The sequence below is a fragment of the Rhamphochromis sp. 'chilingali' genome, assembly GCF_963969265.1.
Source record: "Rhamphochromis sp. 'chilingali' genome assembly, chromosome: 1".
NCBI classification, from domain to species: domain Eukaryota; kingdom Metazoa; phylum Chordata; class Actinopteri; order Cichliformes; family Cichlidae; genus Rhamphochromis; species Rhamphochromis sp. 'chilingali'.
This window is the reverse complement of record NC_137929.1, coordinates 18,949,565-18,964,222: the sequence shown is the minus strand read 5'-3', so window position 1 is coordinate 18,964,222 and position 14,658 is coordinate 18,949,565. Positions and strand designations below refer to the sequence as shown.

The 14,658-nt window shown below is 41.7% G+C and overlaps 1 protein-coding gene across 14 annotated transcripts in view; it reads right to left on the bottom strand.

The window, feature by feature from the left end:
- The window catches only part of ablim2 (actin binding LIM protein family, member 2), a 98,143-nt gene that overhangs the window by 35,985 nt on the left and 47,500 nt on the right, over positions 1-14,658 (bottom strand). For all 14 annotated transcript variants that reach the window (XR_013973313.1, XR_013973314.1, XR_013973315.1 and 11 more), the window contains 4 exons: positions 10,792-10,975; positions 5,145-5,257; positions 4,773-4,899; positions 4,559-4,652 (listed from right to left, as the gene is read on the bottom strand). Coding sequence is in view for 1 of the 14 variants with exons in the window: in XM_080895989.1 (XP_080752115.1) it covers positions 4,559-4,652; positions 4,773-4,899; positions 5,145-5,257; positions 10,792-10,975 (518 nt within the window). In the remaining 13 variants the exon portion in view is untranslated. The remainder of the gene's footprint in view (positions 1-4,558; positions 4,653-4,772; positions 4,900-5,144; positions 5,258-10,791; positions 10,976-14,658) is intronic.

The following is a 14,658-nucleotide window of genomic DNA, read 5'->3' as shown; positions in this document are numbered from 1 at the left end:
TTAAGAGCAAATATTACATTTGGTCAGTGGCTTCCTCAGCAGGAACTCAGAGGGAGTTTTCCTTTTCTTGACAGATTTTTCAAGCTGTTTCATGGATTCAAACTAGCAAACCTTAAAAAGCATCCCATTCTCTTAAGTTCCACAGTCTTTTGGGTGATTTTCTTAATACCAGATCCTTATTCTGTCTTTTTTCATGGCAACAAAAACCACCATTACTGAAAGTGAGCAGAATTGTCTCATTCTTGGCAGTTTTTCTTGTCCTAAAACACGTGTGATTTATGGACTCAGTAATAAACAAAACAAGGTGGTTTATTGCAATTGAGTCATTCTTTTGCTCTCCATGCAAAGAGATTTCATCTTGCTGTAACAGCAGTTTGATTACGTACAACACCTCTGAGGCTCCTCCACTTTGCTGCGTCATTCTAATAGGGTAGGATACCAGAAAACAGGATGTCAACATCATATTTCTTGGCTAACACCCTGCTTAATGCTTGTCTCAACCAAATGGACAGCAGATGGAAAGAGGAGGCAACCAGGCACAGAAATGTACTTAAAAAAAGCAAGAAGACTCCAAGTCTAGGTGTTACTGACAGAAAAACAAAAGGCCATCTGTTTAAAAACTGGTAGACGGTGCAGATGCTATGCCAGAAGTTCATATTTGAACTGAAACTGAGAGAAAAGAGGAAGCTGACATAGGAACTCAAAGAACTAAGAAGATAAAAGGCTGGAACAGGATTGAAATTCAAACATGGAAAGTATGAGAGAGGCGGAAAGGAGATAGAACTGCTATCAAATCCTTCCTTTCTCAGCACAGGGAGGAGAATGATCGTATTCAGGATCCTGCAGGACTGGCATATCAAGGAAGAAGAGGGGGGCTCAGGAATGGTTTGGAGGGAAGTTGAGACTGAAAGAGCCTAATTTGATTTTTACTTAGGAATGAGGCTGTAGCTGGTCAGCCAGGGTTGAAGTTTGTGGCTGAATCTCATGCAGAGTATGGCTTTAGATAATGGGAGAGCTGCTTTTTATATCTTTGCTACCTACAGTCCATATGTTTTCTCAAAATTATCCTACCTCTAATGCTCTCTCCATTTGCTCATCTCGCAATTCCAGGAACCAGTCAGGTGAGGAATGTGATTCATTTAGAAGGCTGGAATAAATTTGTGGCAGTATGAACACACAGACACACAAACATGGTCTATGGTCTGCAATCCAGTTGATTGCACATACATCAAGCTCTGTGTTGCATCACAGGTTATTAGAACACAACAGCAATGGGATCTATATGCAGCTCATGATTTTACAGCTCAAAATACTGTAAGAGAAAAGTACTGGCACGAATGCTGCGTCATCTGATACTGAAATCAAAAGTTTACCTCAGAATATATTCAACTTTAAAGTAAATGGACTGACATCCCAGTCTTACCGACCACTCAAAGTGCTTTAGAATACGAGCACTTCTCATCTACTCATTCATTCAAATACAGAACCTTATTAAAAAGTGACATTCATATCTCCACTGCACCACAAAGTGATCTTGAACACTGAAACCAAATGGTTAAAAAATACTGAAGCCTTGTTTCTGATGTTGAAGGTGTTTCAAACTAACACTGAACTTAATAGTCAGTATGAACAGTGACAGAAATAAAAAAGCCAATGAAGCAAATTAGGCAATGATCAGTAGCACAGATGCTTGGCTGACAGCAGAAATACTTAATCTCATCAGGTATAGTTTGGGTGTTACATATTGTTTTCCCTCAGCTCAGTAAGTTTAAACCTTTCAATAATGTTTGTGTAGGTTCTTAATCATCCAGGTCATGGCAAGTGCTTAAGTCAAATGAGCTGAACTACCTTGGGCTGCTCATCCAAAATTTTTCTTCATTTCATGTCCTTTCATATTCCTGCATCGGCTAAAGATGCAGAATACAAGACAATATGTCTGCCATCCTGGTTACATATGTTTCAAGTGCTTGACTCAAAGGCATCTAGACTTCTTTTAGGTTCTTGGTTCTTCTTCATCTTTTTGTTTTACTATTCCCAGTATTTCCAGTTACACATCACAGTGTCTACTCTCACTGTTTCACTGACAAAGTGACTGACTGACTAACATCTTGGATGAGAAATAAATGCCATGGCAAAAGGAACACCGGGCAACAATAAACATAGCTTCAATTCCATTGCTGTTATCTGCAGTTACTGACTCAGTGCAGTATGACCTCTGTGTGCTCTTTGATCTCAACCAAATGTCACGGCATTTTGAAAGAACAGTCTTTCAGTTACTATTTCAAAGTGCAGCCTTGCACAGCTAGCATGAGACAGCATCATCATTCAACCCTGAATGTTGATGATAAGACAGTAATAGCCCAGCTAACTATTAGCTAGCTGAAGTTGTCTTTCTATGGTAGATCCTATGGACATTTATAACTTTATTTGCAATTCCACCTCATGCTGCTAACTCTAGCAAAGGTGTTAAAATAAGGATCACAAATGCCATTGTTCTGTCCCACATATCTGATGACACACTTTAAAACATGCACTGCGTCATCACGCTCACTGATGAAGATGAACCAATGGTTTCAGTCAAAGAAAGTGATCATTTGAGGACACTGAGGTGAGAGGCAGGTGACAGTGTGCAATCTGTGCTATAGCTCCATTTCTAAAACATGAGACTCAGTCAGACTGCACTGAATATTCAACAACAGAGCAGATCCTGGCTGCGTGATTCTCTGCCACTATTCTTTTATTTGTTATTGCCGTGTTCCTTCTTCCAGAATGGGGATCATTCCTTCAGCACTTATCAACGCACGCACCATCTGCATCTGCTGTTGCAATGTCATTAACTTGTGTTACATCATATCACCCCGGAGATTCAACTCCCTGTAGTTTTCATGCAACAATCAGAAGTCTAAGCTTTGGCAAACATTTTATTCTGATATGGGTGTTTGTTTTTGCTGGAGTTATGAAGCTTGTTATGGAACCACAAAAGCAGCACTTCACTTTAGACTACGTGCAGTTCAACCTGGATATTAAGTATATGTTTCCTGGAAAGAGACGCACCCTTAACAACTATATGCTCAGTAAATTGCATGCTCAGTAAACACCAGCAATTACAAGAAAACTAACACACAAAATACCTTTGGCTGTTTTAAGGTATGTGGTGTTACTGTAAACCCCCATGACAAGAGGTAATGTATTTGCATTTGCAAATATGATGAATTTTTAATGGTCTCTTTGGGGAAATGAGGTCAGTCCTGGAATCAGTTAAGTGGAAATATGAGCATGAGAAACATGTAAAATGCAACTCGCTGTGTTTTTCTGTAGCCTCTTTCTCTGTCTCCGATCACATACTTACCCACTCTGTTTTAAGCTTATAGGGCGTCGATGGACTGCTGGGGGTTTCTCTCTTTTATATTATAAAACGCACAATAAAGCATCATGAGGCAACTGTTGTTTAAATAAAAGTGAACTGAAATGCACTGAATTCTGCGGGTAAATGAGCTTCCTCCAAAGGGTGACTGGCCTCTCCCTATGAGGAGTTCAGCCATTTGGGAGGGGCTCAGAGTAGAGCCGCTGCTTGATCTGCCTCCTCACCTCAACTGGCTCAGTTGAGGTGAGGAGGCAGATCAAGGACACACTGGAGAGATAATATCTCTTGGCTGGCCTGGGAACGCCTTGGTGTTCCCCCAGACAAGCTGGAGGAAGTGGCCGGGAAGAGGGAGGATGCTGCCCCTGCGACCTGGCCCCGGATAAGCGGAAGAAGATGGATGGATGAATGAGTTAAACTGATCTGAATTGAAAACCAGTCTAAGTAAGCCATTTAATGATGACTTTCTATTAATAATTCTTTAGCTTGTGTACAGGTTCACTGTCTCATACTGAACTTTATCTTAAATATGTGCCCTATGACAGAACTACCCAACAGAAACATCACTACAATGACCTGCAGAATCATATCCTGCAGTTCACACTGGCATACAAACACTGATATCACTCATTTAGATGGCAGTTGTGATTAAGTTGTACTGTCAACTAGAAGCCTCTTGCACTAAGTATAATGCTCTCTCACTGTCAACAGTGTAATCTAATAATGCAGCTCTTGGAAGGAACAAGCTTATTTAATAAATTAATTGTCGGGTCACTGAGAATTAGACAAGAAGCGTTTGAACAAAGTAGGAAAAAATACTGCAAGCAATCTGATTTTAAAAATGAAGGTTATCAGCACATCAGTGCTGTATGGTTGGCCAAGAGAAGGAATGGCCAAGTCTGAGGTTTAACTTCCTATAGCTGTCCTAGAAATACCACCTTACTGATGATTTAACTACTGTGTAAACCAAACACTGAATAAACTGAACCAACATTCTTGGATTAAGTGGGATTATCGATTCAGATTATTCAGTGTTTTCAACAGTTATTCCTTTTGTGCATTTATATTTACTGTAATTCCATTATTCTTCTCCCTGTGCATGTTCATATAGAGTAGACAACAAGTAAGTTGAACCACATGCTACATGCTAACAGCCAAAAAAGGTTTTGTTCTTAATGGAAGCCAGCAGTGCTGTACCTCAAGGACTTTCCCTGTAATGTACTTCTTACAGCTCTCACACTGGATGCCAAACATGGCGTGGTAGTCCATTTCACAGTAGGGGATCCCGTCCCTGTAAAAATGACACAAGACAAACAAGCAGGTTAGAGACAGGCGCAAGCATCTAGATTAAATCTAAATAACAGCATTAATGAAGTATTATGATAATGAAAGTATATTCAGCCAGACGTACTTGCTGATGTACTCGGCATTGAGCACCTTGTTGCAGACTTTACACTTGAAGCAGCCCAGGTGCCAGTGCTTGTCCAGTGCCACGAGTGACTGTTCATTCTTAAATTCCTTTCCACAGCCACAGCAGTCTGTACAGAGAACAAAATAACAAAGACTAGGTCAAATTCAAACACTAGAGTTTGCTTTCTTTTAGTGGAAAAGTTCTTTGATTTAACTGAGTTGAAGGGCAAAAGAAACTTTGGACATTTTGTTTTCTATGAGGAAAACACAATTTAGGAAAGTGCCAATTTAAGTGAAGGAACAAACAATCCGAAGTTTACTTATGGCATGAGTTATGCTTTCAAACAGGCAAACAGAGGAGAAAAGCACTGACTGTGGACAGCCTGTATGGGTGCAGGGCTGTTGGCGGGAAGAGGCTGGGTACACTTTTGGCAGATACACTCTTTCCCATTAAATGTCACTCGGTCACCGGCTGGAAATGGCTGTCTACAAACAAAGAGAAAAACAGTAGATGATCAGAGGGGTTTGACAGATACATTACAGTTTGTTCTACTCTGAAATGAAATTTGGTCCATCAGGGTGCATAAAAGGCTCCTCAGAAGGCCCTACAGACCAATCAGTAATACCCTCCAACCCCTGAAAGTATTTTTATGCTGATGACTTTCACCTGTAAGGAGGATCTGTCATCATATCTTTCACAAGAAATGCCAGAGAGCGCTCTAGAAAGTTAGAAATGCTGAGGTCATAAGCCCAAGCTCTAAGCCTACTACTCAAAATATGTAACTAATTATTGTTACATGTTCTGATATAACTTAATGTATTTATTTACTCTTCTCTGCTATTATGACTAAATGCAATCCCCTGAAGACTGATGTAAAACTGGTTTAATAGCCGTTAAAAGGAAAACCTAAATCTTTCAAAAGAATTGTTTATATATTAAGCTTGTCAGCTGTTGTTGGATATTTTTATTGGTTATTTACATCAGGTTCAGTCGTTAACGCATATATTTAGAGACTTAAGTCTCTAAAAACCTGCTGTATTTTCTTTGCCACTATTTACTTAAACAGGTTCTGCCTGACACAGTGGAGATCCTCAAATCCCAGTCATCATGCAGTAATCCAAGGGAATTTAAGAACAAATGAGAAACAAAATAATTGCGATCTCTCAGGCTGGAAAAGGTTATAAAGCCATTTCTAAAGCTGTGGGACTCCATTATCTACAAATGGCGAAAACATGGAACAATGGTGAACGTTCCCAGGAGTGCAGTGACGACTCATCCAAAAGGACGCGACCCCAGAACAGCATCCAAAGAACTGCAGGCCTCACTTTCCTCAGTTAAGGTCAGTGTTCATGACTCCACCATAGGAAAGAGACTGGGCAAAAATGGCTCCAAGACGAAAACCACTGCTGAGCAAAAGGAACCTAAAAGCTCGTCGCAGTTTTGCCAGAAAGCATCTCGATGATCCCCAAGACTTATGGGAAAATACTCAAATGACGAGACAAAAGTTAAACTTTTTGGAAAGTGTGTGTCCCATTACATCTGATGTAAAAGTAACAGCATTTCAGGAAAGGAACATCATTCCAACAGTAAAATATGGTGCTAGTAGTGTGATGGTCTGGCAGCTGTTTTGCTGCCTCAGGACCTGAAAGACTTGTTGTGATAAATGGAACCATGAATTCATGAATTTTAGACCTCTCTGCATTTAATCACACTTGTTATTAATCTCTGTCTCTCTTCCACAGCATGTCTTTTGTTCTGTCTTCTTTCTCTCACCCCAACCGGTCGCAGCATATTGGCCCCGCCCCTCCCTGAGCCTGGTTCTGCCGGAGGTTTCTTCCTGTTAAAAGGGAGTTTTTCCTTCTCACTGTCGCCAAAGTGCTCGTCCATAGGGGCTTATATGACTGTTGGCTTTTTTTCTGTATGTATTATTGTAGGGACTATCTTGCAATATAAAGCACTTTGAGGTGCATGTTGTTGTGATTTGGTGCTGCATAAATAGAATTAAATTAAATTCTGCTGTCTATCTAAACATCCTGAAGGAGAATGACGGGATATCTGTTCATGACCTTAAGCTGAAGTGTACTTGGGTTCTTTTTAGGAGCACTATCCAACACCTACGGGATAAAGTGGAACAGTGACTGAGTACCAGGACTTATCACCTAAACGACAGCCTTGAATCCCACTAATGCTGATGTGTCTGAATGTGGATAAATCCCTGCAGTCATGTTTAAGCATGTGCTGGAAAGACACCAGAAGCCCAAAACCTGTAACAGTGGGCTGTCAGTGCATTGGTTTTGGATGGAGATCTTTGTTTTGACATCTCATGTTCAAATCTTTAAATTTCTACTTTTTCTTGTTTGTAATATCTAGTAGGAAATGAAAGAGGTGCAACACGGACACTGGCTTCACTTACAAGCCAAAGACAAATGCCATTATACAGCTAAAGAGTTATTGCAATGACAATGAAACAATGTTAATGTCTGCTGGCTGTTTGTGCAGTCTGCTTCACAAACAGCTGCCGTCATCGAGTCAAATGCAGAAGGAATGATGGATCCTTGGCAGAGCTGGGCTCTGACTTGCTGCCACGTGCAGCTTCCTACAGCTCTGAAATGTGATATTAGGAGCTGCTGTCACACTGACACAGCCAGCTACTGAGGGAGGAAGACATCCTGGCAGACTGTGAATGGCTGAGATTAAAGATGACTCATGCATAAATAGACAAAAAGTTATGTCTTCAAACCTGACATTGTGAGTTTTTGTAAGTCTTGCTTACAGTTTAATTCTTGGTATTAGGTTGATGGAAGCATAAAATCTGAAACCCATCAACCCATTTTCCCTCATTGCTATTGGTTTATTACTGCATTAATGTCATCATATTACCATGTTTATGTTAAAATATTACACAAATATCATTTTATCATTTTATTGGTAGCAGGTTACTGTCTAAAATACACTATTTTAGTGACACTATTTGTAAATGGTTTTGACTCATATGTAATTTTAACTGCCATTCATCCACACCAGCAGTGCTTTTTTTTACTCATCATTATATGTTTGAACAGGAGAGTAGCATTTTGTGAGTTTTATTTACAAGATGCAAAGACTACCTGCTTACAATACCAGACTGCAGGACATTATTTTAACATTAGCTGCACCTCCTGTTCACACTCACCTTGGAAAAACTCCAATATAAACACTTAGCTGCCCACATTAAACTTTTAAACCGTTGCATGTGGAGAGACACAGACACATAAAGAAAATCCAGACAGCAAAATGAAAAACAGCTCGATTACTAAATAACTGCCTTTTACTGTGACATACATACGAAAAATATACTAATCACAATATGATGTCTCATTTCAAGCAGCACTTGTCCTATTAGCCTCATTTTTATATTGCTCACAAAAGGCCCGTGTGATTTACTATCACAAAGGCACCATTTGTTGTAAGGGAACTCCAAATACCACACTGGAACATTCTGATCTCAGGTTCAGCAACGGGATGACCAAAGTATGATCGGATGAACACACACACACACACACACACACACACAGAAAACCCACCCCCAGCTCAAAAGACACTTTACACTAGCTGTGGGAATGGGCAAAGTGGCTGCACTGACTGACCACACACTTAAAATTCCTGCCTGCGAGAGGCTTCCATTACCTTTCAGGGCCTGGAAAACAACACTCTCACACAGACACACTATACAGGAGACGCATGCACGTAGATTGAAAAAGGTGAGTGCAACTGTTTGGTGTGCAGTGACACGTGTGTCCTATATTTATACACGTATGTCTATTATAGCTTTATGTGCTTGTAAATGACACCAAGAGAGATGTGCGAAACATACTTATGAGATGTCTCCATCTGTAAAGATCGATTTTGAGTTCTCTTTATAATGGGAGAGTGGAATTCTGAAACACAATATTTCTCCAGTAAATAAGATTTAAAAGTAGTTGACCTGTGGGTACGGTGGATTTGTAGGGCTAAACATTTATTAATTTTTTATTAGTCCTTTTTTTATCCAGGTAAAAAAAAATCTCATTGAGATTAAAAATCTCATTTCCAAGCGAGACCTGGCATCATGGCAACAAAAGTCAAAATACATTTACCACGTAAGTATATAACATTTAAAACAAATACAATATCCCATACCAACATGTGTAAAATATACAATAACAGATCAAATTAAGAGTACATTAAAAACTATCACACTGAGTAAAAGAGTTATTCTCTCGTTCCTTTAAGACAGACTTCAACTCTCCCAAGGTAACCAATTCTGATCATTTCATTTCCTTCTGCAGATTATTCCAGGAAGCAGGGGCAGCGTTTTAAAAGCCTTTTCCCCCAATTCTGTTCTGATTTTTGGGACAATCAATTGTATGATATTGTGAGAACGAAGGCTGTATTGGTTGTGGTTTTCCCCATTACCAACATAATGGGGAAAAAGGTCCTCTTACCTTAAGAGTATGTAAAAAGGTAAGTGTCTTCAAAAGGGTGGGACTGACCTAAATATGTGTGTCATATATTCATCATGTGCATGAATGTCATGGCAATTTGGAGCTTTTAATGATTTCTCTGAATGGTTCAATTTTTTTTAAAGTTTCCAGTTCTTGGCAGGCTTGAGCCTTGGGTTGTTCCTGAACACCCTAACCAATTTCCTCTCATTTCAGGAAACAGTTTTGGGTTTTCTTCTAGATTTTTGGCAAAGTGTGGACATATACAAATAACTTGTATTTGTAACCAGTTGAAATGAATTGAGCCAAAGATCAGAATTTACAGATGTTTAGAAATGACACCAAGAGACCTTCCCAAATGGGAAGTAAACTTACAGTTCTACGTCTTAGATTTTCAACGAGTTACTTGGACTTTCCTCTTGTTCTGCATATTGGTCAACCCAGCGACTGCTATCAAACCAATCCTTTATATGCTAGCAAAAAGAAACTACCGGTTGTATTCACTCATCGCCACTAAGAAATGAGCACTTGTCCCTGTCAAATTAGAAGATATTGTAGAACCTTTAATCTACTGAAAGCTAAGAAGCAATTAAATAACTTAAAACTGCAACACTGAAGAAAGAAATATGTTAAACAGTCTTGTTACTGCATACTGTATTGTGCTGAGTACATTAATAATTCGTCACATTAAAGGCTGACGGTCTTCACTCTTTATCACTTTGTATTTGTTTTAGGTTTGAAAACTAAGAAAAAACCTGTCTGTATATAAACATATGTCCATCCATCTCTTCCTTAGCAAACTCCACATCTGCGCTTGCTATTCACAACATTACAGATTCTTTAGTCATTTGGTTGAACTATTCTCATGTTTTTGCTAAAAAACAATCTTTGTTCCCCTAGACTGACTTGGCCCCTACTTGGGGAGAGGGACATACACATGCACTGAAATGCTTGGAAGGACACTCATTGCAGTTCATGCAATCTTAAGCGTCTTAAAGTTTAATCACCACAAATCCTTATACTAAACCTAGCAAAACCTAGTTCGTCACTACCTTTGACTTAAGCGCTAACTCATTATCCACTTGTCACCTACATCCAACGCTTAAAACAACAAATCCTTAAGAAGTATTTGATTGAATGTTTTTAAAGCACCATTTTTATATAAACTGTTCTGGTCAAATGACTTTGCTTATGTTAAGTCAAGGCCTCTGATGATGCACCAGAATGTGCAGGACACCTTTTCACGTTATTGTATGCTTTCAAAAACACATCTCAGTTGCAAAGTCTCAAAAATTTGGTTGCTTTTGTCAGTTTTCTGTTAATGTCATGAAAGTCAGCAGAACTGCAAAGTTCCTTTTTTAAGTGCCGCAGGCCCGATTTATTGACACATGGCTTAGTGGTGCTTAGAAGGTCACAGTATATTAATGGCAGCGACTTTATGTGCTTAATGAATAAGCTGCTCTCAAAGCCATGTTTCTCCCACTTGCTAGTTTTAGGAAATACCAAAGTAAAAAATGAAATCTGTTATTTGCATTCTGCTCCACATGCTAATTTCTTACTTGCATGAGGTGCAAACAAAGCAGCGTGGGTGGTAGGTCTTGCCCAGCGCGGACACGACCTCCCCTTCGATGAAGTCCTGGCAGCTGAAGCAGCGAGTTCCATACAGCCGCTGGTAGTCCAGAGTACAGATGTAGTCACCCTGCCGCACAAAGAATCCTCCCTGGGCCAGCTCACAGCCACATACTGGAAAAAGAGAGAGAGGAACAAAATGCTATCGAGTTAGCAGGATGCCACACACACCGAGCCGACAGGCTAGCAGATGACTCCGGCAAGACCAGAGGTGGAGGTTTGTGCATTTATATTAACAATGCTTGGTGCATGAACTCCACTACTACTGAGAGTCACTGCTCACCTAATGCGGAGTTTTTAATGGTCAAATGCAGACCTTATTATCTCCCCAGAGAACTCACTTCGATCATACTCACTGCCGTGTATATACCCCCCGACGCTAATGCTAGGTTGGCCATGAAAGAACTTTCTGCAGCCATTAACAAACACCAGAATAAACACCCCGAGGCTGCTTTTATTGTTGCTGGCGACTTCAACCACACCAACTTAAAGACAGTCCTCCCCAGATTCCACCAACATGTCTCCTGCCACACCAGAGGAGACAAGACTTTAGACCATGTGTATTCCAACCTGGCTGGAGCCTACAAAGCCACACCCCTCCCCCACATTGGACAATCGGACCATCTCTCCCTGTTCCTCACACCTCGGTATTCACCACTCATCCAACGTGTGAAACCTGCTGTGAGGACAATTAAAGTGTGGCCAGAGGGGACAGACGCAGTGCTCCAGGACAGATTTAAAAACACAGACTGGAATATGTTCACCCACACAGACCTGGACCAGTATGCCTCATCTGTACTGGATTACATCTCCGAAACCACAGACAGTGTCACCACCCAGAAACGGATCACCATGTACCCCAACCAGAAGCCTTGGATGAACCGGGATGTTCGTCTCCTCCTGAAGGCCCGCAACACTGCCTTTAGGTCAGGAGATGCACACGCCTACAGTACAGCCAGGGCTAATCTAAAGAAGGGCATCAAAAAAGCCAAACACCATTACAAAAAGAAGGTAGAAGAACACTTCTCCAACTCCAACCCCCGACACATGTGGCAAGGACTCCAGACCATCACAGACTACAGGACCACCAAACCCTCCCCCGCATCCTCTGATGTCTCCTTCCTCAACGAGCTCAACAACTTTTATGCTCGTTTTGAGCGAGGGAACCCCACAACCACAACCAAAGCAGATGTGACGCCAGACCACCAACCTCTGACTCTCTCCCCCACCGATGTAGGAGCGGTGCTGAGCAGGATCAATGTCCACAAGGCTGCAGGCCCTGATGGCATCCCCGGGCGTGTTCTCAGAGCGTGTTCTGGGGAGCTTGCAGGAGTGCTCACAGACATATTCAATCTGTCCTTGGCCCACGCTGTGGTACCGGCCTGCTTCAAATCCACCTCCATCGTCCCGATACCCAAAAACTCCAACCCATCTTGCCTCAATGATTACCGCCCAGTAGCACTCACCCCCATCATCACTAAGTGCTTAGAGCGACTGGTCCTAGCACACTTCAAATCCTGTCTCCCCCCCACCCTGGACCCCCACCAATTCGCATACCGCCAGAACAGGAGCACAGAGGATGCAGTCTCCATCGCACTGCACTCTGTCCTCTCACACCTGGACAACAACAACACCTACGCCAGAATGCTGTTTATAGACTTCAGTTCAGCATTCAATACAATCCACCCCTCACAACTCATCAGGAAACTGACAGATCTGGGCATCAGTTCCCTCATCTGCAAATGGTTACTGGACTTCTTGACCAACCGCCCCCAACATGTCCGGCTGGATAACCACTGCTCATCTACCATCACAATGAACACCGGTGTACCACAAGGCTGTGTGATGAGCCCTTTCCTCTACTCCCTCTTCACCCACGACTGCAGACCTGCTGATGGTTCCAACACCATCATTAAGTTTGCAGATGACACCACGGTGATTGGCCTCATCAGTGACAACGATGAGGCCGCCTACAGGGAGGAGGTGGATCGTCTGGCTGAGTGGTGCGACAGTAACAACCTGCTGCTTAACACCGAGAAGACCAAGGAGCTCATCGTGGACTACAGGAGGAATGCTGACCCACATCCACCCATCCACATTAAGGGGACGGCTGTGGAGCGTGTGAGCAGCTTCAAGTTCCTGGGAGTCCACATCTCCGAGGATCTCACCTGGACGACCAACTGCTCCAAGCTGGTCAAGAAGGCTCACCAGCGCCTCTTCTTCTTGAGGACTCTGAGGAAGAACCACCTGTCCTCAGACATCCTGGTGAACTTCTATCGCTGCACCATCGAGAGCATCCTGACCAACTGTATAACAGTCTGGTACGGGAACTGCTCTGCCTCGGACCGGAAGGGGTTGCAGAGGGTCGTGAAAACTGCCCAGCGCATCGCCGGAGCACCACTTCCTGCCATAAAAGACATCTACAGGAAGCGGTGTCTGAAAAGGGCTGGGAAAATCATCAAAGACCCCAGTCACCCATCGCATGGACTCTTCACCCTCCTGCCCTCTGGGAGGCGCTACAGGAGCCTCCGGACTAAGACCACCAGGTACCGGAACAGCTTCTTCCCCACAGCTGTCAGACTCCTGAACTCTGCCTCCTGACATCTGACCCATGTTAAACTCATGGACTGAACATACACACACCCACAATGGACAACTGTACCCTCAAACACACAATAATAACATGGACTGAACCACCACTCACAACCACTAGCACTTTATATAGCCTCTGTAGAATTATCCACATATCTCACTTATCTTAACTGCACTACTGTATAGCTCTGTGTAAATAATCATTCTGTACATTCAATAATCTTTAATCCTACAACTGTTTACAACTTGCAAAGTTCCCATTCTGTATAGCTGTATATCTCAGATTCTGTAAAGTTATTCATTTCATATTCTGTATAGTTTTTCATATTTATATCCTGTTCATAGCCTGTACATAGCTTGTACTCACTACAGCCTGTACATACTTATAGTTATAGAATATTCACAACATACTTCATACCGTGTACATTATAACATACCATAATAGACCCATTTCTGTAATATACTCACATATCTATATTATTGCTAATTAGGGCTGCCACAAACGATTATTTTGATAGTCGACTAGTCAGATCATCATCCATTGAACGTAAAAGTACAGCTTATTGCACCAGCAGCATCTGCTCTTATATAACTATCATTAGCTTACAGCTTTAAGTGTTTAAGGTCTGTGCTAACTAAAAATAAAGACAAGATGATAGTTAATTGAATTCTAATTAAATGTGCAGATTGTTTCGGTGGAGTTTAATAAACTCAGCCGATTTACTCAGGAACAAATAAAATACTGAAAAAAGCCAAACAATAACATTTTTAAGTTATCTAAGTGACTTGTATATGTTTAACCTGAGTAGGGCGGTGGGTTTGAAAACGATCTGCCGGGAGTCCGGTGCTCTCATGGCCCCCGGCTAGCTATCGAGCTAGTGGGTAACAGACGCCTCCGAAAACGTCGGAGCGCTTTTGAAAATATGTGGTGTCTTGATAAACTGAGCAGATATTTGAGGTTTACACAGCTACATTCTCGCCTGAAAATATGTTAAACGTTTATTTTGTGACCCAGAAAGAATAATAAGAGTAATATTAAAACTAACTAGCTGCCGCCATTGTTGACAACTGCGCTGGGCCGCGCTATGAATTCTGGGACACAGTTTCTTCTTCTTCGGGGTTTAACGGCAGCTGGCATCCTTGTACATGCAGTGCTGCCATCTTCTGTTTCAGTCCGTTATTACACTCTTAAATCCTGCTACTTA